General features: G+C 41.4%; 1 protein-coding gene across 2 annotated transcripts in view; it reads right to left on the bottom strand.

Moving 5' to 3' along the window:
- Positions 1-1,838: 1,838 nt before the first annotated feature.
- Positions 1,839-22,324, bottom strand: part of RPGRIP1 (RPGR interacting protein 1) — a 32,076-nt gene continuing 11,590 nt past the window's right edge. Inside the window, exons 8-25 of one of the 2 annotated variants that reach the window (XM_072149960.1) lie at positions 22,053-22,076; positions 20,227-20,373; positions 19,670-19,743; positions 19,444-19,583; positions 17,666-17,829; positions 15,634-15,909; positions 14,412-14,529; positions 13,884-14,333; positions 13,286-13,425; positions 12,820-13,168; positions 12,564-12,700; positions 10,210-10,440; positions 9,113-9,218; positions 8,738-8,832; positions 6,809-7,001; positions 6,602-6,692; positions 5,799-5,929; positions 1,839-3,896 (exon numbers count right to left, since the gene is read on the bottom strand). In XM_072149960.1, the coding sequence (XP_072006061.1) occupies positions 3,763-3,896; positions 5,799-5,929; positions 6,602-6,692; positions 6,809-7,001; positions 8,738-8,832; positions 9,113-9,218; positions 10,210-10,440; positions 12,564-12,700; positions 12,820-13,168; positions 13,286-13,425; positions 13,884-14,333; positions 14,412-14,529; positions 15,634-15,909; positions 17,666-17,829; positions 19,444-19,583; positions 19,670-19,743; positions 20,227-20,373; positions 22,053-22,076 (3,000 nt within the window). In that variant the 3' untranslated portion in view covers positions 1,839-3,762. The remainder of the gene's footprint in view (positions 3,897-5,798; positions 5,930-6,601; positions 6,693-6,808; positions 7,002-8,737; positions 8,833-9,112; positions 9,219-10,209; positions 10,441-12,563; positions 12,701-12,819; positions 13,169-13,285; positions 13,426-13,883; positions 14,334-14,411; positions 14,530-15,633; positions 15,910-17,665; positions 17,830-19,443; positions 19,584-19,669; positions 19,744-20,226; positions 20,374-22,052; positions 22,077-22,324) is intronic. The other variant, XM_072149968.1, reaches the window with a different exon arrangement.

Here is a 22,324-nt window from a genome sequence, read left to right as displayed (position 1 = left end):
CCATGACCCCCATGTTATTTCTAAGGGGACCCACACTCTCTGTTTTTAGTTTCTTATCATTTATATACTTGAAAAATAATTTGGGATTATTTTTGCTCTCCCATTATTTTTTGCATTATCCCAGTCTATGCCTTTAAGGTCTTCCCTTAGTTGCTGAAAATTTGCCCTCCTGAAGTTTAGAGTGTTGGTTGCCCCTTCACTAATGCTCTTAGTAAAGCGTAATACAAAATCAATGATATTATGATCACTATTCCCCAGGTTCCCCCCAACCTGTAGTTTTGATACCCTATCAGGTCTGTTGGTAAGGATAAGGTCCAGCAGTGCCCCCCCTCTTGTTGGCTCCAGGACTAGTTGCGACAAGAACCTGCTGCCTTTGCAGGACCTGCAGGTTTCTTCCCCCCAGTCAATATCTGGGTAATTGAAGTCCCCCATGATAAGTACTTCACCTTGCTTTGAAGCCACATCCATTTCACTTATCAGCATTTCCTCTGCTGCCTCCATTATATTTGGAGCCTTATAACAAACCCCTAGTAATATTTTATTATTCTTTTTCCCTCCTCTTATCTCCACCCATAGGGACTCCACATTTGCGTTACTGATGTCATCTCGCAGGACGGGCTTGAGGGGAGAATTCACATATAAACAAACCCCTCCCCCTTTTTTATTTATACGATCCTTTCTAAAAAGACTATAACCATCTATAGTAACAGCCCAGTCATAGCTACTGTCCAGCCATGTCTCGCTGATACCCACTATATCATATTTCCGCTCCAACATCAAGAGTTCCAGTTCCTCCATTTTGTTTGTGAGGCTTCTGGCATTTGTGTACATGCACTTTATATGGTTTTCCCTGTCCGTATTCCTTTTGTCCTTATTCCCTAATCTCATTCCAGCCCCCCTTCCTCCCCCATGGACTATGACTCTTCCCAGCTCTCTATTTACACTGTCTATTTGCCCTGCACAAGTGTAGTTTCCCTTCCTCCAGGTATCTAGTTTAAACACTCCTCCAACCTTCTAGCCATTTTTTCCCCTAAAACAGCGGCCCCCTCCCCATTGAGGTGCAGCCCATCCCTACTGTAGAGCCTGTAGCCGACAGAAAAGTCAGTCCAGTTCTCCATGAACCCCAAACCCTCCTTCCTACACACTTTTGAGCCACTTAATTACCTCCTTGATCTCCTGATGCCTTTCTGGTGTGGCACGTGGTACAGGTAGTATTTCGGAGAAAATAACCTTTGAGGTCCTTGCCCTGAGCTTATGGCCTAAATCTCTGAAATCATTTTTAAGGACCTTCCACCTACCTGTTACTTTGTCATTAGTGCCAATGTGGACCATGACCGCTGGTTCCTCACCAGCCCCTCCCAGTAATCCGTCAACCCGATCCGCAACATGCCGAACCCGAGCACCCGGCAAACAACACACTGTTCAGTATGCACGGTCTTTGTGACAGATTGCCCTGTGTGTTCCCCTAATAATCGAATCTCCCACTACCAGCGCCTGTCTGACCTTGCCTGTGCTCCCATTAACCTTCTTACTGGAGCAGACATTCCCCTGGTTGCTAGCGGCCACGTCTTTCTGCAGCATTGCTACCCCAGAGCTGATATCCCCCTCATCCGCCAGCCTGGCAAACTTATTGGGGTGCACCAGATCAGGACTAGACTCCCTACAACTCTTCCCTCTACCCCGCCTTCTACATGTTACCCAACTAGCTGCCCCCTCACTCTGCACCTCCATACTTCCCTCCCCACACCCATCTTCCCCAGAGAGTTTATGCTCCAGGAGCAGCAAACTTCGCTCCATATTGTCAATTGCCCGCAGCCTTGAAACTTGCTCATTTAGATCCAGAATCTGGGCTTCCAGGTGAGCAATTTTCACACATCCCACACAGCAGTATTCCCCCTCGAACGGCTGTTCTAGGAAAGCATACATGGCACAGGATGTACACCGTGTAGCAATGCCACTTATGGAGTCCATTATTCTAATGGGGATTACAATAGAAATATGCACAGAAAGAAGAATTTACAGTCCAAGTAACACAAAATACAGCAGTTACCTGCTAAAGCCCCTCAAACTTAAGTCCCTTAAACCTAAGTCACACTTAAGACACTGCACACACTTGGGATCAATGCACACTCGCCACCAAGCTCCTACACTGGCTTTTCTGATGCTTTTTTTAAAGGTTATCTGCCACAAAAATCTGCAGAGCTCACTGCAACAAGATCTGGCTGCAAAACCCTTGCGTCTCAAGGAGAAGAAATCAACAGTGCTGATGTATATGCAGTGGTGGCATCTGTCCACAGTATACTGGTACACCAGTAACATTCTGCAGTATCGGGAGTATCAGGCTCATTATAGGAACATCAGGACCAGTACTGACCATGCTGGAGGAGATCAGAGAGTTAGAGCCATGGCTAGGTGTTGTGCTTTGGTGGCTGTTCAGAATACCCTATGAAGTCTTCTTTCTACCCCACATAAACTTCATAGTCGATATAAATGGATTTGCTGGTATTCCTAACATGTGCATTACTACCCTTGACAAACTGAGCTAACAACATATTTGAACCTGAAATCATTATTTTAAAATTTCGAGTTCAGGAATTGTTACTCCTGAAATATGTGCTTTAAAAAAAAAAAAAAAAAAAAAAATATATATATATATGCACTATTGAGTTACAACCTCATTTGTATATATCATGTATAGTAGTATAAAATATTTGACTACCGGTATGTAGGTTTTCCAGTCTCAGAAGTAATTACCAAAGACCAAAACGTAGCATACTGTGACAGAAATGTATGGTTGCATCTTTACTTTCACAGGGAGCTATAAACATTGAAGAAGTGCTGCATATAGTGTAGGTTGTTGTGTGGTACATATCCAAGTAATTCAGCATTTTTTACATGTCATGAGTATAATAGTTTCCCTAGATAAGATTTAATTTTTTTACAACAGTTTTTTTTACAATGGTATTTAAGACCTCATTCACACGGCTGTGTGCATCATCTAGGCCGGATCCTTAGTGGAGTTGGGTGGAGAAAGGATGGAAAGTGAGAGCTTCTCACCTTGCCCCTATCCATTGAAAGCCGATGGTCGCACCCCAAATATGTCAAAATATAGGACATATCCTATATTCTGCAGCAAGTTCACAGGTCTCCATACGGTCTGTGATTGGGACCTTAGGATCACAAGCAATGGGGCTTATAAGATCCTATCACATACATCCCTCTATCCAGACCTTTGTTATACCCTGTAAGGCCCCTTTCACATTGTACGTGTGTGGATATATATCCGACCACAAATATATGTCCCCCTAGATGGCTATGGCACCTGGCGGCGGTAAGGTGGATCGGGGAAAGATAGAACATGTTCTATCTTTCCTCACACATACGGCTGGGTTCCAGGCAACACTATGAGGAGGGGTGAATAGCGGCCGGGTGACCACAAGACAGTGTGAAAATAGCCTAAGGCTATATTCACACTGCCGTTGCCAGCCGTACCGTAGCCCGCCCCTCTCCATAGGAAGTGTCCTATCTCATAGGACATATCCTATCTTTTTCCGGGGTACGAAGCGGTACGGTGCCGCACGTGTGCTGCACCGCACCGCTCCCGTAGGGCGCCGTGCGCCCATTGCCATCTGTGGGGGACGTATATCGGCCGTATATACGTCCCCCATACGGCAGTGTGAATGTAGCCTTAGACTGTATTGCATGCATTTATCTTCCCCTTGCAGGACATTTCTCATTGCATAAGCATCAGAACATTTGACTTCAGATTATGGAAGGCGATGATTTGCCTCTAGACTTTAGCCTTCTCTCTCTGTTCACGACCCGTGCTGCTTCTCTGGCTTCTATTACCACACGTAGGGTCCCAATGGCCTGTCTTGGGTCAGATACATCCAAAACTGAAAGAACAAAATAAACACATTTACTAGTAAACAACCTATGCCTTTCTGTAAATTTTTCTCCCATACTTTTTCAACATAGTATAGAATGTGACTCTACAGGTACTGTATATGGTTGTATACTCTTCCTGCATGTTTTCATTGTACAAGATAGGTACTGAAGTGTTATGAACTGGTAGGTTCAATCTGTATGCAAGTCAGAACTGTTATATTTTGTTAGTGTAACTCTAGACAAAGTATTTTTTTGGCTCTGAAATTTGTAATTTAGTAATTCCTGGTTGCTAAGGGAACACAAATTAGTACTTAAACTTCATTACAGTCAGTACAGTCAGTTTGGTTGTACAGCTTAAAGTAAGCGAAAATCTGAATCAATCTAAAGCTTTATAAGTGTCTTGTCTACGGCCACTTTGGCTATCACATCTATTTAATGCCCAGTGGCTCCTTCAATAATGTAAGTGAATAGTCCCATATTGCACCTGACCATGTTGAAATTGCAACTTCTTATTGAAAATACAAATGGAACACAGCTGGACTAGAAGTCACACCACCCTTGTAGATGAAAGGACAGTTGGATGTCTTTTGTACAGTGCTCCAAAAACTAAAGGGAACACTCAAATAACATATCCTAGATCTGAATGAATGAAATATTCTAACTGAATACTTTGTTCTGTACGAAGTTGAATGTGCTGACAAAATAAAAAATGGAAATGGAAATCAAATTTATTAACCAATGGAGGGCTGGATTTGGAGTCACCCACAAGATTAAAGTGGAAAAACACACTACAGGCTGATCCAACTTTGATGAAATGTCCTTAAAACAAGTCAAAATGATGCACAGTATTCTGTATGACCTCCCTACAACGCATCAGCATGCTCCTGAGGAGGTTATTGATGGTCTCCTGAGGGATCTCCTCCCAGACCTGTATTGAAGCATATGTCAACTCCTGGACAGTCTGTGGTGCAACGTGATGTTGGTGGATGGTGCAAGACATGATGTCCTAGATGTGCTCAATCAGATTCAGCACTGGGATCTCATCTCGGTACCTAAAGGCATTCAGGCTATCTCTGGCTAGCACATGGAGGGCTGTGCGGCCTCCCCTAAAAAATGCCACTCAACACCTTTACTGCCAAACCGGTCACGCAGATCACTCTCCACGGCGTCTCCACACTGTCACGTCTGTCACATGTGCTCAGTGTGAACCTGCTTTCATCTGTGAAGAGCACAGGCCGCTAGTGGTGAAGTGAGTCTGAATCTTATTGTTCTCTGGTAATTGCTAGGTGCATGGTGTTGGGCTGTGTGCATAATTTCCATCTGTGGACTTAAGGCACTCATACTATCCTCATGGAGTCTGTTTCTAACCGTTTGCGCAGACATATGCACATTTGTGGCCTGTTGGAGGTCATTTTGCAGGGCTCTAGCAGTGCTGCTCCGGTTCCTTCTTGAACAAGGACGGAGGTAGTGGTCCTGCAGCTGGGTTATTGGTTTCTTATGGCCGTCTCCATGTCTCCTGGTGTACTGGCCTGTTTTCTGGTAGTGCATACAGCCTCTAGACACTCCGCTGACAGACACAGTAAACCTTCTGGCCATGAGCTGCACTAGCTGAGCCACTTGTGTGGCTCCGTTTCATGCTACCACAAATGCAAAAGCATCACCAACATTCAAAATTGACCAGAAAACATAGGTACTGAGAAGTGGTCTGTGGTTCCCACCTGCAGAACCACTCCTTTATTGTCAATAATTTTCACCTGTTCTCTATTCCATTTGCACAACAGCATTTGAAATTGATTGTCAATCAGTGTTGCTTCCAAAGTGGACAGTTCACAGAAGTTTGATTTACTTGGATTTATACTGTGTTGTTTTTATGTTCCTTTTTTGTTTTTGAGCAGTGTATATTTACTAACCTTGTAGAGTTTCTTCTGCTGGCTCTACTGCTCTTCTCAACAGGTTCTGCAGGTCTAGATAGGCATATCCTAAATCGTGACACTCATCTTCTTCCTCATTCATTGGGTCGCTCACAACTGTAAACTTCAACCTGCAATGCAATGGAGACATAAGAGCATAAAACAGTTTATCAGCGCTCACACATACAAGTTTTTGTTTAAGAGAGGTGTGTTACTCTTAAACTAGAAAAAGGTGTGAATCCTGTTTTAAAATAATGGGTCAGATTTACTAACACTGTTGAACTTACGCTACATTTAGTCATCAAATGCACCAGATTTATCACTGCGCTATAGCCTGTGCCTGTCCACAGCACAGTCTGTCACCACGGCCTCCCTGTCCAACCGCTGAAGAGGGCGGAATAGTCACAATTCCTAGCTCTGCGCCTGGAATTGCGACTTAATAACAGCTTGTACACTTGTTTTCAGGTGTACAGGCTGTAATAAATCCTCACCCATATGCTCTGCCGAATCTCTACAAGACCATTCCTCTTTACAAACAATCCTACTCCTTGTTGAATTAGGAGCCTGAATTGTCTAAAACTGAAATAACTTGTGATTGTGAGACATGTTCGCTAGCGTTTGGCACAAATTCCTCAAGAATTTTGGTGCATTTCAATTATAGGTAATAAAGGCCTTAAAAACAGTTCAATTGATGCAATACTGATTTATTATGGGTCTAGACACAACCCAAACCAAAAGTCATATATTTATACCATAAGCAACACAACGTAGCACCTGCTAAAAGCAGTAGACACCTGGCGCACCTGACTCTTTCTCCTGAAGTGTTTGATCCCTGCAGGAGCATATACAGGTACCGTCTACGATCTGCATGATTTTCACCATCAAGATGGATCACTATGTGGAGAGAAGACATCCAGTTTAAGCAATGGCATACAGTAAATGAACATCACCTATGAGGGCTGGAATCTCAGTACAGTTGTTATGTATTGGAGTTCCAATGCTGTTCTCACCTTTGCTGAAATGGTAAAATATCTCTTCCCCATGAATTGGCTTCCGAAGTGATAAAGGAGTTTCTGTTTCTTCAGGGGGAACCCCAGGAAAATGAAATTCCACAAACACTCTCTCCACTGATTTGTCATTCACCACATGTGAATATGGGTCCAAGGTTAGGGAAGCCACCTCCACCCGGATCCTGGATGAAGGCTGATAAAAAAAAGGGGTTTTAAATTGAAACCGTTACGATCGGCAATTTACTAATATAATCCACTCTTCTTGAAGCATATTAGTTATCACTGTCAGTCCTGAGTCCATTTATGATCTTTGCTAGACATAGAAGAGCATCAGCATGGTTTCTGATGGTAGCAGAAGGTTGGATGGGTCAGTCTAACAGACCCGCTAAGCCATCACATTAGATAGATAGATAAATAGATAGATAGATAGGGGAGAGATGTAACATATCTAGCAAGTCAGCAAGCCAACCTTATTCAAATTTCACTTGCTGATGTCTTCTTGTACTGGTGCTAACAACAGAAGATTGGGTCACCATTGATAATTTCATCATATAGATCAGTGATTTTCAACCTGTGTGCCGCGGCACACTAGTGTGCCGCGACACATGGTTGAGTGTGCCGCGGGGAGCCCCTGTGCACGCCTCCTGCTGGTTGTGAAGGGCGGCATTTTCAGCTAGGACGTGTCACTGTACAATGTGCCGACACGTCCTGGCTGCCTGTGACTGCAGGAGGAGAGCCTCCCCCCCATCATACCTCTCCTAGCCGGCTCCCAGAGGCGTAACAACAGGGGGCCTGAATGGGCTCTTGATTAGTAAAGGGAGGCCGCTAGGGTCTTTTAATTAGTAAAGGGAGGCCGCTAGGGTCTTTTAATTAGTAAAGGGAGGCCGCTAGGGTCTTTTAATTAGTAAAGGGAGGCCGCTAGGGGCTCTTGATTAGTAAAGGGAGGCCGCTAGGGGCTCTTGATTAGTAAAGGGAGGCCGCTAGGGTCTTTTAATTAGTAAAGGGAGGCCGCTAGGGTCTTTTAATTAGTAAAGGGAGGCCGCTAGGGTCTTTTAATTAGTAAAGGGAGGCCGCTAGGGGCTCTTGATTAGTAAAGGGAGGCCGCTAGGGGCTCTTGATTAGTAAAGGGAGGCCGCTAGGGGCTCTTGATTAGTAAAGGGAGGCCGCTAGGGGCTCTTGATTAGTAAAGGGAGGCCGCTAGGGGCTTTTAATTAGTAAAGGGATGCCGCTAGGGGCTTTTAATTAGTAAAGGGAGGCCGCTAGGGGCTTTTGATTAGTAAATGGAGGCCGCTAGAGGTTTTTATTAGTAAAGGGAGGCCGCTAGAGGTTTTTATTAGTAAAGGGAGGGCGCTAGGGGTTTTTTATTAGTAAAGGGAGGCCTTTTATGACTGTTTTAGTGTCATTTTGTGCTATTTTGGTTGGTGGTGTGCCCCAGGATTTTCTAAGTATAAAAAGTGTGCCGCGGCTCAAAAAAGGTTGAAAATCACTGATATAGATCATGTAGATCTCTCCGTTTTAGAAACATTTCAGGATATTTTTTGCCAGAAAATCAATGTAAGACTATGAAAACAACAATATTTAATATTTTTTCAAATGTTTTTAGCTGCAATGAACATTATTTTGGAATTTATTAAGACATCCTTATTGAACAACAGTCTTAATATTCCTCCCACTGGCGCACTGTACGCTGGATTTATGAAGAGGCTCCGGCTTCTCGTTATATCCGAAGTTGAGCTTCACCACTGGAGCTCAACTCTGGATAGTCTCCATCTGAGACTAATGTAAATACCACATTGTGGCAACCAACTAAAATGTTGGAAATGGGGCTTTAAGCATTCCTTGTCTACTAGAAAACAGTCAAGGTATGTTAAATTCAGCCTACTGTATATGTTATGATTAGAAGAGATATCTCTTTAGGTATTCACTTACCAAATTATATGACAGTAATGGTTCTGGTGCTATTACAAGATCATCATCATCACTATCTGTAATCTGTGATCCTCCAAGGTTCTGTGATGAATTGCCTGGAAAAATAGCAAATCGAGTTAAACTTGACAATTGTAGGATATGTCCTCATCCACATCGTGATATTTGAGGTGGATGCTGCAGCTTTCCGACACAGATTATAACATACACACCCTATATTGTTGGCTAAAATCCATGCAGATTCCACGTGGAATACTTGGCATATTGGTATTTGCAGCTTCACATTGAAATCAATGGGAGTTGGATTTAGCACAGATTTTATTGACAGTGTGAAAAAGCCCTTAAAATGATTTGACAATCATTAGCCTGCCTTGTTACCTTTGTCTTTTGGCAGTACCCGTCTGATTGGTTTAGAAGAGTTGACATATCTTTTCTCCAGATCAGATTCAATTACAACATCATCTTCATGTTGTGCCAAAATGTCCTGCAAATTTAAAAAGGTCCATCTATCAGTAGATGTAAATATGGCATTTATTTTCTGCACATGGGCATACGTATATATTTATTAAGATGGTCAATACATAGGGGGTCATTTACTAAGGGCCGATTCGCGTTTTTCCGGCGTGTTACCCGAATTTTTCCGATTTGCGCTGATTTTCCCTGAATTGCCCCGGGATTTTGGCGCACGCGATCGGATTGTGGTGCATCGGCGCTAACATGCAAGCGACGGAAATCGGGGGGCGTGGCCGAACGGAAATCCGACGGATTCGGAAAAACTGCCGCATATAGAAAAAAATGTGTCGCGAAAATTGCACTTACCTTCACTCAGCCCGGCTTGGTGTATTCCAGTGCGTTCCGATGCTCTGCAGCGCAGCAGCGCCACCTGGTGGACAGCGGAGGAACTACCTTAATAAATCCCGGCCAGACCCAAATCCAGCGCAGAGAACGTGCCGCTGGATCGTGAATGGACCGGGTAAGTAAATCTGCCCCATACTGTCCATCAATTCAGGAAATACCTTCCCGATCATCCAGGACCGGATCTGATAGCTTCTTTTGCTTGTACTAATTGAATGTAAACCTTCATTGCTTTCTTCTAGGTAGTGCAAACTGGTCCTGGCTTTGATGTTTGCAAGAGTGCACAGATAGTGTCATTACAATACTCACTCTTAGAATATGTTCACATACAGGAGAGAGACAATGCAAAAAACAATGAAGTTTTCTATTCAATGACTGCAAGCATATATCTTGAATATGGTGATGAGTTAACAAAGAAAGTATATTAGAAAGAAGCATAACTCTTTTTTTATATAAAAAAACAAGCTTTATTTTTAGAAACTGAAAAATCCCTTTAAAGATGGTGCATGGGACTTTCATGATAGTAAAGTCAATTAGGAGATATTTTTCACAATTAACAGCAGGATATCATTTTTAACCAACTATAAAAATTCCATAATTTTGATTCAGTGGCCTCCCACCTCCACATGCATGTCCATCTCATCACTCTGGTCATCCGGTGTTGAGGAGTCACGTCTTGTCTCCTTCTGCTTCAGTTTTGGATAGTCTGTAATGTAAGGATCTCTTCTTCCCCTTTTGTTAGTGCTTGCATCTCTCTGCAGTTCCTCCTCAGCCTTTCGTGATTTGGGTACACTGGATCTGTTTAAGTGGATCCTTGAAGGTAACTTAGGCGCCATCCTAGGAGACTGGTGCTTGAAAAATATTGTTTGTTTAATTGATTTGGTTTACGATTCTGTCCATGTACAATGCATACCGCACAACTTTATGGTCACATTACAATGACTATGTTTGATATATTTATACAGTGGAGAAGTATTTGCCAATTTTGCAAGTTTTCATTTCCTGTATAAAAGACACCTATCCACATACTGAAGCACACTCAGACCTCATCACCATGGCCAAGACCAAAGAACTGTCTAAGAACATCAGGGACACAATTGTACAGCTGCATAAGACTGGGGTGGGCTACAGGAAATTAGGCAAGCATTTTAGTGAGAAGGTAACAACTGTCGCCCCCTGCCCCTGGTTGTGGCTGGGTCTTACAGCATGAAAGTGATCTGAAATACATGACTAGGGAAACTAAGGAATGGCTCTGTAAGAAGTATTTTACGGTCATCGAGTGGTCTAGCCAGTCTCCAGATTTAACCCTATTGAAAAGCTTTGAATGGGGCCGAAATTGAATGTTGTCCATCGACGGAATCAGATGATCTCCACATATTAAGTTCTTAAAGTTCTTTCTGTACCAAAAGTTAAGTTCATTTCTTTTTAATTTGTCTCTCATAGCAAACATTACAGACCCATCTATTCTTTGTAGGATAGAAAATTTCGAAAAATCGGTAGCATATAAAATACTTATTTTCTCTACTGTATCACTGGTCTGCTGTCCCAATATGGCTGCTGTTGTAGAGTTGACTTATTAGCATTAAAGAGGAACTGTCACCCTGGAAAACGGCACTAGGAGCTGCTTACTAAAGTTAGCAGCTCCTAGTGCAAAAACAAACACAGCAGTGTTACACCTCCGATACCTCTAACTAATACTGCTGCACTGTACACTACAAACGTATTCATGAGGGGGCAATCTGTGGGCTGCCTCTTCCCTGAACCCCCCTGCTCCCTCCATAGGCCGGCGGTGACTGCAGCGCATCATTAATAAGCAGCTCCTAGTGCTGTTTTTCAGGGTCCAGATCCTCTTTAAGCTGCTTTCTGTATTATCATCTTATGAAGGAACTTACGTTTCGGAGAACTATGCAAATATGTTTTCCAAGATGGGATAAGGAAAACATTGCCTCTTTGCTACATTGTAAGGCAGCCTCCTTAACAATATGCATAACTTTCAGAAAGCCCAATGACATGGTGTGGGATAAAAGCTAAGGAACAGATTCCCAACAGTTTTGGTTTAGCTGGTTTAGCTGAGTGAGACGCTTTTTACTAGGCTCTTACTTATTCTTCAGACAGGCGCTTATAGTCAGTTATAGATGAGTGTGGAGCCCCATGATAACTAGTACAAGCTATACACATCTTAAAGATGGATATATTTGTAAAACGATTGATAGAAAATCCATATTTTGCTGCGACAAGAGTAAAAATAAAAATAGATGTTTCCATTATTTAACTTAAACCACAGTTTTGATTTTAGAGGGACTTGTCAGACACATCAAGCCCCCCAAACAAAAGGTCCTATCTCATGAGTATTATAGTGGTAGTGAGTTGCTCTGCATGATGATATGGAAATGAGTCAGCGGCTCCTATAAATTATAAAATGAACCCCACACTCTGCATTGTAATCCTGTTAATTGGGTCAGCCAGGTGTTTACTAGAGGACAGAGTAGGAAGGGGTTGTGGCTGCCTGATTCATCTCAGCTCAGGAACACCCGGCTGACTGGATTCACAGGATTACAATGCAGAATGTGTGTGTATGTGTGTGTGTGTGTGTGTGTGTGTGTGTGTGGGGGGGGGGTCATTTTATAATTCACAGGAGCCAAAGACTCCTATTTCTATATCATCATGAAGGGCAACTCACTACAGTAAATGAGGAGAGACCTTAGATAGATGTGCCACACTTGTATAAATGCACCCAATTTATGGTCATTGTTTGGTGATTGTTAACATTAATGGGGTCCATTATAGGGTTAACGGCAAGAACTGTTATCAATAGAACATCAAACTGCATATTTTCATCTGCACTATGGCAGAAATTCAACTCAGCCTTATATTTATACCATAGGTCCAATGAATTTGTGCTGGATGTACAATATGGGTGAAAATTCCCCTATAACTCATGAAACATTATCACAAAAAGTATATATTTTTATACCTTCTCAGAAGTTATGTCAACTCTGGTAGATGATTCCCAGAGGCTCTGACCAGGGGCATGGTAAGGATTTTTCCATTCCAGGCTCATCTGTACAGAGCCAACACACTTGCCATAAGGATTCATAAGCCCAAAATCACCTTCACGAGCCAGGAGCATGATATACAAAATAACAGACAGAAAGACAGTTGACATAAATATGATTCTCATTGTTAATAAGCCATAGGTAAGTTTTTCTTGTTGATAGTTATTTGCTCACCTTGAACGCTGTTACCCTGTGATAGCCTCAGTAGAGGCACCTCAGCTTTCCCCAGGTATACTCCCGGCTGAGTTTCTCCATCATCAAATACATAGATACATAGTCGTTCCTGCTGGAGATAGTGCTCCAGATCCATGTTCAGCTGTAGGGGATAGACAGCTTCATACCCAAACTGAGGGTTGTTGCTACAGGGTATAATAGGGGTAGTATGGTCTGGGTAGTGGTAAAAACGATAGACAATGTATGGACTTGGCTGATGGCCTAAATGGCTTGCTTTTAGACTCCTACAGCCCCATATTTTGAATATCAGTTCATTCTGGAGTCCACTGCTCAATGGTGACTTCCAGACCTAAAAAAATAATCAGATATTTACATTCTGACATTGTAAAGTCGTTCATTATTTCACACAATAATTGTAAGTACTGGTTTTATTAAGTTAACTTTTATGTTCTTAAGTATGTCTTACCTTTTCAATATTTCCCTGTCTCTGAGTGGATAAGTAGCCATGTGCTTTATTCCTTTGTCTTTGAAGGCACTGAACACGGGTCAGGGGTCCATGCAGTCGCAGCCAGTAGCTCAGTTCCCCTATGGTCTCCCCAGCTTTATCTGATGACAGCACCAAAGTCATATTTGATTTAATCACCTAAACTGTTGTCATTGTCAAATATTTCAAAAATATACAAAGATTTTGAATATGGTTTATATACTATGGAGCAACAGATAATTATATCTGCTGCCACCTGACCTCACTGTACTATGGGGATCTTTTCTTTGTAATTTGGCAACCAAGAAATATAACATTTTGTATAGAATTTTATACAATCCAAAAGAAAAAAACCATCATACCTCTGATTACCATATAAAATGGGAGGTATACAATATGGACCCACACAAGTATTTGTATGATAGTCTGGACAACCCATTACTGAGCATTTCTGTATCAGCATTGTGGAAGTGAGATCTAATTTTCTGCATATAATCCATATTATAAATCTTGTGAAACTAGAACACCTAAAAGTATTGTAATAAGCAGAAAATGAACATTTTGCAAAGGGAACATTTACCAGTTAGGATTGCAGTGCTGTATACTCTGTCTTTACTCTCCAGTGCTGCCTCTAGCTTTAGACGTGCTCTTGCCAGTTCACAATGGTCCACTCCTTTAACTTGATAAAGCTCAACTGTTAGTGTCCCAACTCTAAGATATCGCAGGAATTCAGGGTCTGGAGTCACAGCATAGCGAGAAGTGAAGTTGTACTCAGGCTTCATTCCAGCAACTACCGGTGTTGCATGGGTCTCAAAGTCATATAGTGAATAGATACAGAATGTGATTGGTTGTGGGTCTTCCATAAGGTGTATTCCATAAGGCGTTAAACAGATATCTCCAATATGAACCTCAAACAGAGTTTCTCCATGGTGCAGAGATGGTGGTGGTGATATACCAACCTCAGAACAGGGAGAATCTTCAGTATTTACTCTTAAAGGAAATGTGCCATATGCAATGTCTTTAAGCTGAGCTAAAAGAAACAAGAAAAGAATAGATTGATGAATAGCTGATTTGCATGGTACGGTCCATTTTAAAGACAGATGTTTACCTTCCAACATCTGGACTCTAGAGTTCTTCTGAAGAACAGTGGCCTCATAGTGATGTAGCGTTTCTTCTTTCTCTCGACTTTCACATTCTAATCTAAGCTTAATAGCCTTCAGCTCCTCCTGATATTGAATACAAAGAAAACAACAGTAACAGATCACCTTCTCTATTCACCATGACCTCTACACAGGTCACAGTCTAGGACAGCGGGTAGGATGTCCCATAGACCTCAAAAAACTGACTCTTGAACAGATCTCTCAATGATGCAGCCTTGGGACTATGGCAGGGCTTTTGATACTGAAAACAGGATAAATATCGGTGATTTATTCCCTTTACTAATGAGAAAAATAAAAGCCACTGACATTAGTTTGTCTCCATTAAGAACATAGGAACAGACATGTTAAAATCTGCCATCCTGAAATAGTCAAGACACAATGGACTAGACACAATAGATAATAATTCAAATTGGCAGACATCATGTTTCATGTTTACGGTATCTTGTTATGTGAGAGTTGTGTGGAGAGTACATTATGTAACTCAAAATCAGTAGAAGTAAAGTTAACAAACGTGGTTATATAGAGCCTTGTCTGATCCATAGCCCTATTTTGCCTGCCATATGTTCTGCACAGACGCTGCTGAGATACACACAGTGTACATTATAGGTACAGGCAGTTTCCCGATTTAAGGACACCTGACTTATAGACAACTTTGAGTTAAAGTAGGATATATCAATATCCTACTTGATATGCAAGTGGCGGCAGTTAGGCCTTAATCACATGGCCATGTGTTCGCCTGGACTGGATTGTGGGTGTATCACATGGCTGTCTGGAGCATGGGGGGGGGGGAGTGAGGCTGTCTCCATTGAAACCCAATGACCACACCATGGCAGGGTATCATACACTTCTATTGTGTCCGTGATCTGGCTGTGATTTTTGCGACCAGATCATGGCCACAATAACGGCCACAATACCATGACAACCTAAAATGTTGAAAAGATCTTTTTTGGTGTTTGTCTGGAGTTATACTTGCATTTAATTTCAACAAACCTACCTAATACCTACAGAATCTGGTACATAACCTATGGACTCCTTGTGTAGCCAGCATGACCACTAGTAGGTCATTGACAGCACTGAAGAAAAATGCTACATGTGAAGAAGCAGATTACATTTTGTCACTATAAGATACTGTATATTTTTAGAACAATCCTCTATTATGTTTTTTGTTACCTGGTAATCATTGTTGATTTTATGCTGTAAGGATAACATCTCACGAGTTTTCTCTAGCTCCAGTATAGTCTCCGCATGAGCAGCTTCCATTTCCCGCATTCTCCTTTTCTCCTCCATGTCTTTCCTCTCTTCATCCTCCCATTGGACATCTGAACATTCCATACCTGATTGTGTATCATGTTGTATCTGCTTACATTTCTCTTCTTTCTTTTCTCTATGATCAACCTGCAAATCATTTCCTTTTGTCATTCTTTCAATGTCTTCAACTTTAGTTGACTAAATAAAATAAAAATGTTATAACATCAATCAATCGTAGTCATACGAATAGTTGAAAATGTTTTGCACATGTAATCTATCACTGATGGATTCTAAGCATTTATTTTATTGAAATGTACCTCCAATTATAACAATAGCTTTGCATAAATTAATAGAATGGGTCAACATAAGAATCTTTGTCATGTGTCCTATTTGGAAACTAAGCTTCCAACGTTTCTACTTTCCTCCAGAAAAGTCTAGTTAGAGAAGATGGGGCTTCTGTCAGCTAGCAATTTATTTCATTACTTTGCCAGATGTAGTAAAATGAAAATGGTATTGCTAATAATGTGCAGCTTATGTGTCTTTCCTAGCAGCTTCCTCCTCACCCCTTCCCCTCTCCCTAGACGTCTACACTCACCGGCCACTTTATTAGGTACACCTGTCCAACTGCTCGTTAACACTTAATTTCTAATCAGCCAATCACATGGCGGCAACTCAGTGCATTTAGGCATGTAGACATGGTCAGGACAATCTCCTGCAGTTCAAACCGAGCATCAGTATGGGGAAGAAAGGTGATTTGAGTACCTTTGAACGTGGCATGGTTGTTGGTGCCAGAAGGGCTGGTCTGAGTATTTCAGAAACTGCTGATCTACTGGGATTTTCACGCACAACCATCTCTAGGGTTTACAGAGAATGGTCCAAAAAGAAAAAACATCCAGTGAGCGGCAGTTCTGTGGGCGGAAATGCCTTCTTGATGCCAGAGGTCAGAGGAGAATGGGCAGACTGGTTCGAGCTGATAGAAAGGCAACAGTGACTCAAATCGCCACCCGTTACAACCAAGGTAGGCAGAAGAGCATCTCTGAACGCACAGTACGTCGAACTTTGAGGCAGATGGGCTACAGCAGCAGAAGACCACACCTGGTGCCACTCCTTTCAGCTAAGAACAGGAAACTGAGGCTACAATTTGCACAAGCTCATCGAAATTGGACAGTAGAAGATTGGAAAAATGTTGCCTGGTCTGATGAGTCTCGATTTCTTCTGCGACATTCGTATGGTAGGGTCAGAATTTGGCGTCAACAACATGAAAGCATGGATCCATCCTGCCTTGTATCAACGGTTCAGGCTGGTGGTGGTGGTGTCATGGTGTGGGGAATATTTTCTTGGCACTCTTTGGGCCCCTTGGTACCAATTGAGCATCGTTGCAACGCCACAGCCTACCTGAGTATTGTTGCTGACCATGTCCATCCCTTTATGACCACAATGTACCCAACATCTGATGGCTACTTTCAGCAGGATAATGCGCCATGTCATAAAGCTGGAATCATCTCAGACTGGTTTCTTGAACATGACAATGAGTTCACTGTACTCAAATGGCCTCCACAGTCACCAGTCTCAATCCAATAGACCATCTTTGGGATGTGGTGGAACGGGAGATCCGCATCATGGATGTGCAGCCGACAAATCTGCGGCAACTGTGTGATGCCATCATGTCAATATGGAGCAAAATCTCTGAGGAATGCTTCCAGCACCTTGTTGAATCTATGCCATGAAGAATTGAGGCAGTTCTGAAGGCAAAAGGGGGTCCAACCCATTACTAGCATGGTGTACCTAATAAAGTGGCCGGTGAGTGTATGTTACCAAATCAGCATGATAAAAGTAAACATTTTTAACATAATACATAACAAAGTTTCTTGTATTCACATTTGCCTTCACCTGAACACCTAAACAATATAGAAATAATAGGTTCAGCATATCACTTTTTTTTCAGTGTTGTTACCTTGGTGTTTTGACTTTTTGAGTTCTCTTCTTGGGGAACATTCTTAACAGTAGTTAAAATTAAAAGATCTGATACTTTGTCTTGGAGATGATGGATTTCCTGCATCTTCTCAAGAAGTTGAGACTGCAGTTGAGATATAACTTGTCTTAGATGATCATTTTGTTCTGAGAAAGTCAGAGGATAAGGCCATTTAACTAAAAGACACTGAAAGAATCAACACGTAGTTGAAACTGCTGAACCTTTATACAAAAACCAGGCCTCCACCCAGCTAAGATATATATTTATGAATTGCAAACAAGTGAAAGGACAACTTAAATTTGCCTTACATTGTTAGTATGGTTGAAAAAAAACATATGTTCATAAAGTTCAACCAAGGAAGGAAAGGGAAGGGATGGGACGAGGATGGATTTAAGAGAACACAATTCTATATTATAATATAACCATAAATGTTATTTTGATGTAAAAAAGGCACCAGACCCTTCTTGAGGCTCTCTGCTGTCCCTACTGGGACTAGCACCTGAGGCAGGCTATTCCACAGATTTACAGTCCTTACAGTAAAGAAGCCCTGTCTCCTGTCTTCTGATGGAATTTTTTTTAATGGACCGTTCACATACTTCACACATTTTAATGTTTCCCATTTTTCCATCTTTTTTTAAGACTAAATAAATACATTTTTTTTTATCTTTCCTCGTATCTAAGACCCTGCATACCCCTTATCATTTTTGTAGCTCTTCGCTGTGTCCATAAGGCTGAACCTTTTATTTGTTTAGTGGTAATATTACATCCATATATTTTAATACATGGAAAGATCCTGCTGGCTTTAGAGGCAGCTGATTGACATTGCATTCTGTTATTTAGCCCCTGTAGTACCTCACCAGGTAAATATACAGCAGCTTTTACTGTGACAGATTGCAGAAAGTATGTAAATTTACGTCATGACAGTAGTTAACTTCAAACGGCTGAACTCTGACATCTAGAAACACATTCATGGTGTCAAACTAAACAGACATCTCCCATTTAATATGATATATGGATTGTGTATGGATGCTGCACAGAGCCAGAGATATCCACTCTTAAAGCTGCACTAAAAAAGTAGATTTTTATGTACAGCTTTTTATTAACTTTAAGTGGATGTCTCTGGTTCTGTTGAACATCCATATACAATCCATATATCTCCTGTTTAACCGATGCATGGAGAGGGCTCGCGGGCAGAGCCCTCTCCATAGCCGGTAAGTCTTTGCTGCATATTGCAGCAAGGGCTTACTGTTAACACCCGCGATCAGTGCCAGCACCGATGGTGGGTATTTTCCTGCTGATCGCCGCCGGCACAGCTGCCGGCGGCTACAAAAAGACGGCGGCGCATGGGCCGCTGGAAAAATGACAAAAAATCTTATTTTATCACATTTGTTGTCAATTATTGGAAAATTTTAAATATGTAATTATTAAATCTATGGTATCAAGATAAAGTCTCAGGTCTTGAAAAAAACAAAATTAAATTTGTTATGATATGTAATGCTTTTCCAGAGATATCGTCATTTAAAGGAATGCACAGCAGAACGTCAAAAATTGACCTGGTCATTCTGGTACCAATAACCATCGGTACTGAAAGGGTTACTCTAGACACCTAGATCATTTATTGCTGTTATCCAAAAGGAAGATTTATTTGTCCCAAATAATGACATGGTAGAATTTAGAACACTTGAAAGATTTGATCAAAATATTACCATTTAGATGATTGAAAATGACTTTAAAAGTCTTTTTTTTGTCTACATAATCACCTTTTTCCTGATGAAGAAGCTCCTTACTTTGTTCAAGATCAATCACATGACACTGGATTTGTCCCTCCAGATTTGTGATCTGGGACTTCAACTCAACCTCTGTCACTTTCCAGGAGTTCACGTGTCCTGTGTCCAGAGAACTGACCATGAAATATCATAAAATATTCTTTATTGTTCATGTTCATTTATGAGCTTGGATCACTAACATTATCATTTCTATTCTCACCTTTTCATGAGATTCTCATAGTTTTCTTTAAGAAGAACTTTCTCCTTTTCTAGATCAGAGACACGATCCTGAAACTAAAAGGACACTGGCGTTCACTGTCATCGTAACTTTTTGGTCACTGCTTTGGTAACTTTAAGAGGCTATGTAGGGGTGTAGGGTGTGCTCTATAGTAGGGTGTAGAGTATGAAGAATGATAGAGCTATTAGTAGGTAAAATGACAATTGTTTAATTATATAATTACACTAGATGGCGCTATCATCATTACTGATATTTCTGTTGCTTTGTTATAGGTCAGATAAAGTAAACTTCTTGAGATTGTGATACTTTTAATGGCTAAGTGAAATATAAGATGTTACAAGCAAGCTTTCAGGACAGCTTAGGTCCCTTCATCAGGCAATATATGTCAATATTTGCTGATATTTCATCATGATGTTATTGGTTAGAGAATGTGGAAACACAATTAACAATTCTCAATCCAATGATTGCAACGATGCTAAATATGGAAGAGCAAGGTATTGCATCTCAATGTACAGGGTCCTGGTTGTGTGACACACTACCTCAAGAAGTGACTTCTGAAGGTTAGTGATGTTCTGCTGATCAATCTCCAATGCAAGAACCTTCCCTCTTTCTTCTTTCAGTTGTAAGCTGAGGTCCTCCAACTGAGTCAACACTGCTTTGTGACTGAGCGTCATCGACCTTTGTTTCTATTAAGATGAAAATAAGAAAATTAGAAGAATTTTTCAGAATTGTTGACCATGCAAAACCTCACACATCTCTGTGGGGCTGTTTAACCATATCAGTGTGTATGAAGCAACAAGAGGAGTGTGAGACATGAGCTTTTATTCTAGGCCTGCTGTGTCCTTATTATGTGTGTTGTAGTAGCAAGAGGATTGTGAAAATGCATTTATATTTCAGGATTATAGTTGGATTTGGAACACTCTGTCACTGGTCTGGAAGATCTTTTCCCCTCTTATGTTGCTGCTTCTGTTTGATAGCTACAGTAGTTACTAGGGAGGAGGGTCTGGGTAGCAGCCAGTAGTGGATTATAATATATGAGGTTTAGGCAGTAGCCTAGGGCACAAACCTTCTACAGGGCCCATGGCCACACAAACCACCCACCCAATTGTATACTGAAAAGGACCTTCACCCATAAAATACTCATACATCTGTTCCTGCTCTCAATACACATGTACACAAGAGCCATTTTAGGACCTTTGAAAGTCCACCAAAGGTCCTGAGACTGCAGATTAAAAGTGGGTAGAAGGGATGCATCTTCCATTCCCCAAGAAGCTTGATTCTAGTACCATATGTAGAAAGTGTAAGCCGGACTTGTAGGGGCTATATTATTCATACAGCCCACGGCCCATGCAGCAGTGCAAGGGAGTGCTCTAAATTCAGCTACAATCATGGAATTTAAATGCATTTTTAACAGTACTGCTGCTTCTAAAACACATACAGGTATGGTTAAACTTTTCTTCTTGCTTCAGGAACATTTGGCCTGATACACCTGTATAACAATACAAAATAGACTTTTTAAAATATACTAATTAGCGCTGGGCACTCCTGTACACATCACACAGGCACTTGGCGCTCCTTTGGCTTTTAAATATGCACGCCTAATGCATGCTATCATATGCACCCACTCCTATTCCCTTCCCTGAGAGCAGGGTGTGAGAGTACATGGCATCACCTGGCGCTCGGGAAGCCTCACTCATTTGCGCTCCAGGTCTCTGTTGAGCAGCCGGCTTGCACTCATGAGACTTCTAGAGAGCCGGGTGACATCATTGGCTCTTGGGCAGGGGGATATGAGTGGGTGGATATGATAGCTCGCTATAGGCATGCATAATTAAGAGCCTATGTGAATTGCCTGTGTGACGTTCACAAGAGCGCCCAGTGCTAATTAGAATATTTCAAAAAGTCTTTTTTTTTATCATTATACAGGTGAAGATGAAGATATGTTCCTAAAGAAAAGGGAAAAGGCCGAACTTTAAGTGTATTTAGTTCAAATCATGTCTACCCGAGGGTGGACCGCATGTGAAAATACATCACCTGTAACATACTTTATTTTCTAAAATGATAAGTTAAAAACAAGCTATATACTATGCTGTGTACCATTTCACACAAATTCCATTATGAGTCATCTTTTTGTTTTTCCTGTTACTTAGTTATTTCCTCTGTAAAAAGACTGGATGCTAACATCCCCCACTTGTCAAAGGGGTGTCTCATACCACTGACAACATTGATTGGACAGTGTGAAAAGGACATTGCACTAACACCCACCAGTCAATTACATTATCAATGTGTAGGGCATGTAAGAGGTGACAGGTCCTTGATAAATCGAAATCTTATCGTGGACTGTTTATTAGTTATAAACCTAACTTACCTCTTGCAACTCTGTTTCATAAGACTGTGAAAATGAAAAGAAAATAATAAATATAATAACTGAATTTTTAATAGGTTAAATCCATAAAAAGCTACAATCTAGTTTTACCGTAACTAAGATGGTGCAGTGACTGTCATTAAAAAATATAATTTTCTTCTAAATTTCTTGGACACCATATATATGTCTGTACATGTGAATGCGACTAAACATCAGAGCAACTATGGCTAAGGCTACATTTAACACCTAAGTGACCAGACTAATTTGTGCCTCGA

The sequence above is a fragment of the Engystomops pustulosus genome, chromosome 1, assembly GCF_040894005.1.
Source record: "Engystomops pustulosus chromosome 1, aEngPut4.maternal, whole genome shotgun sequence".
Classification (NCBI taxonomy): Eukaryota; Metazoa; Chordata; class Amphibia; order Anura; family Leptodactylidae; genus Engystomops; species Engystomops pustulosus.
This window is presented reverse-complemented; position numbering and strand designations above follow the sequence as displayed.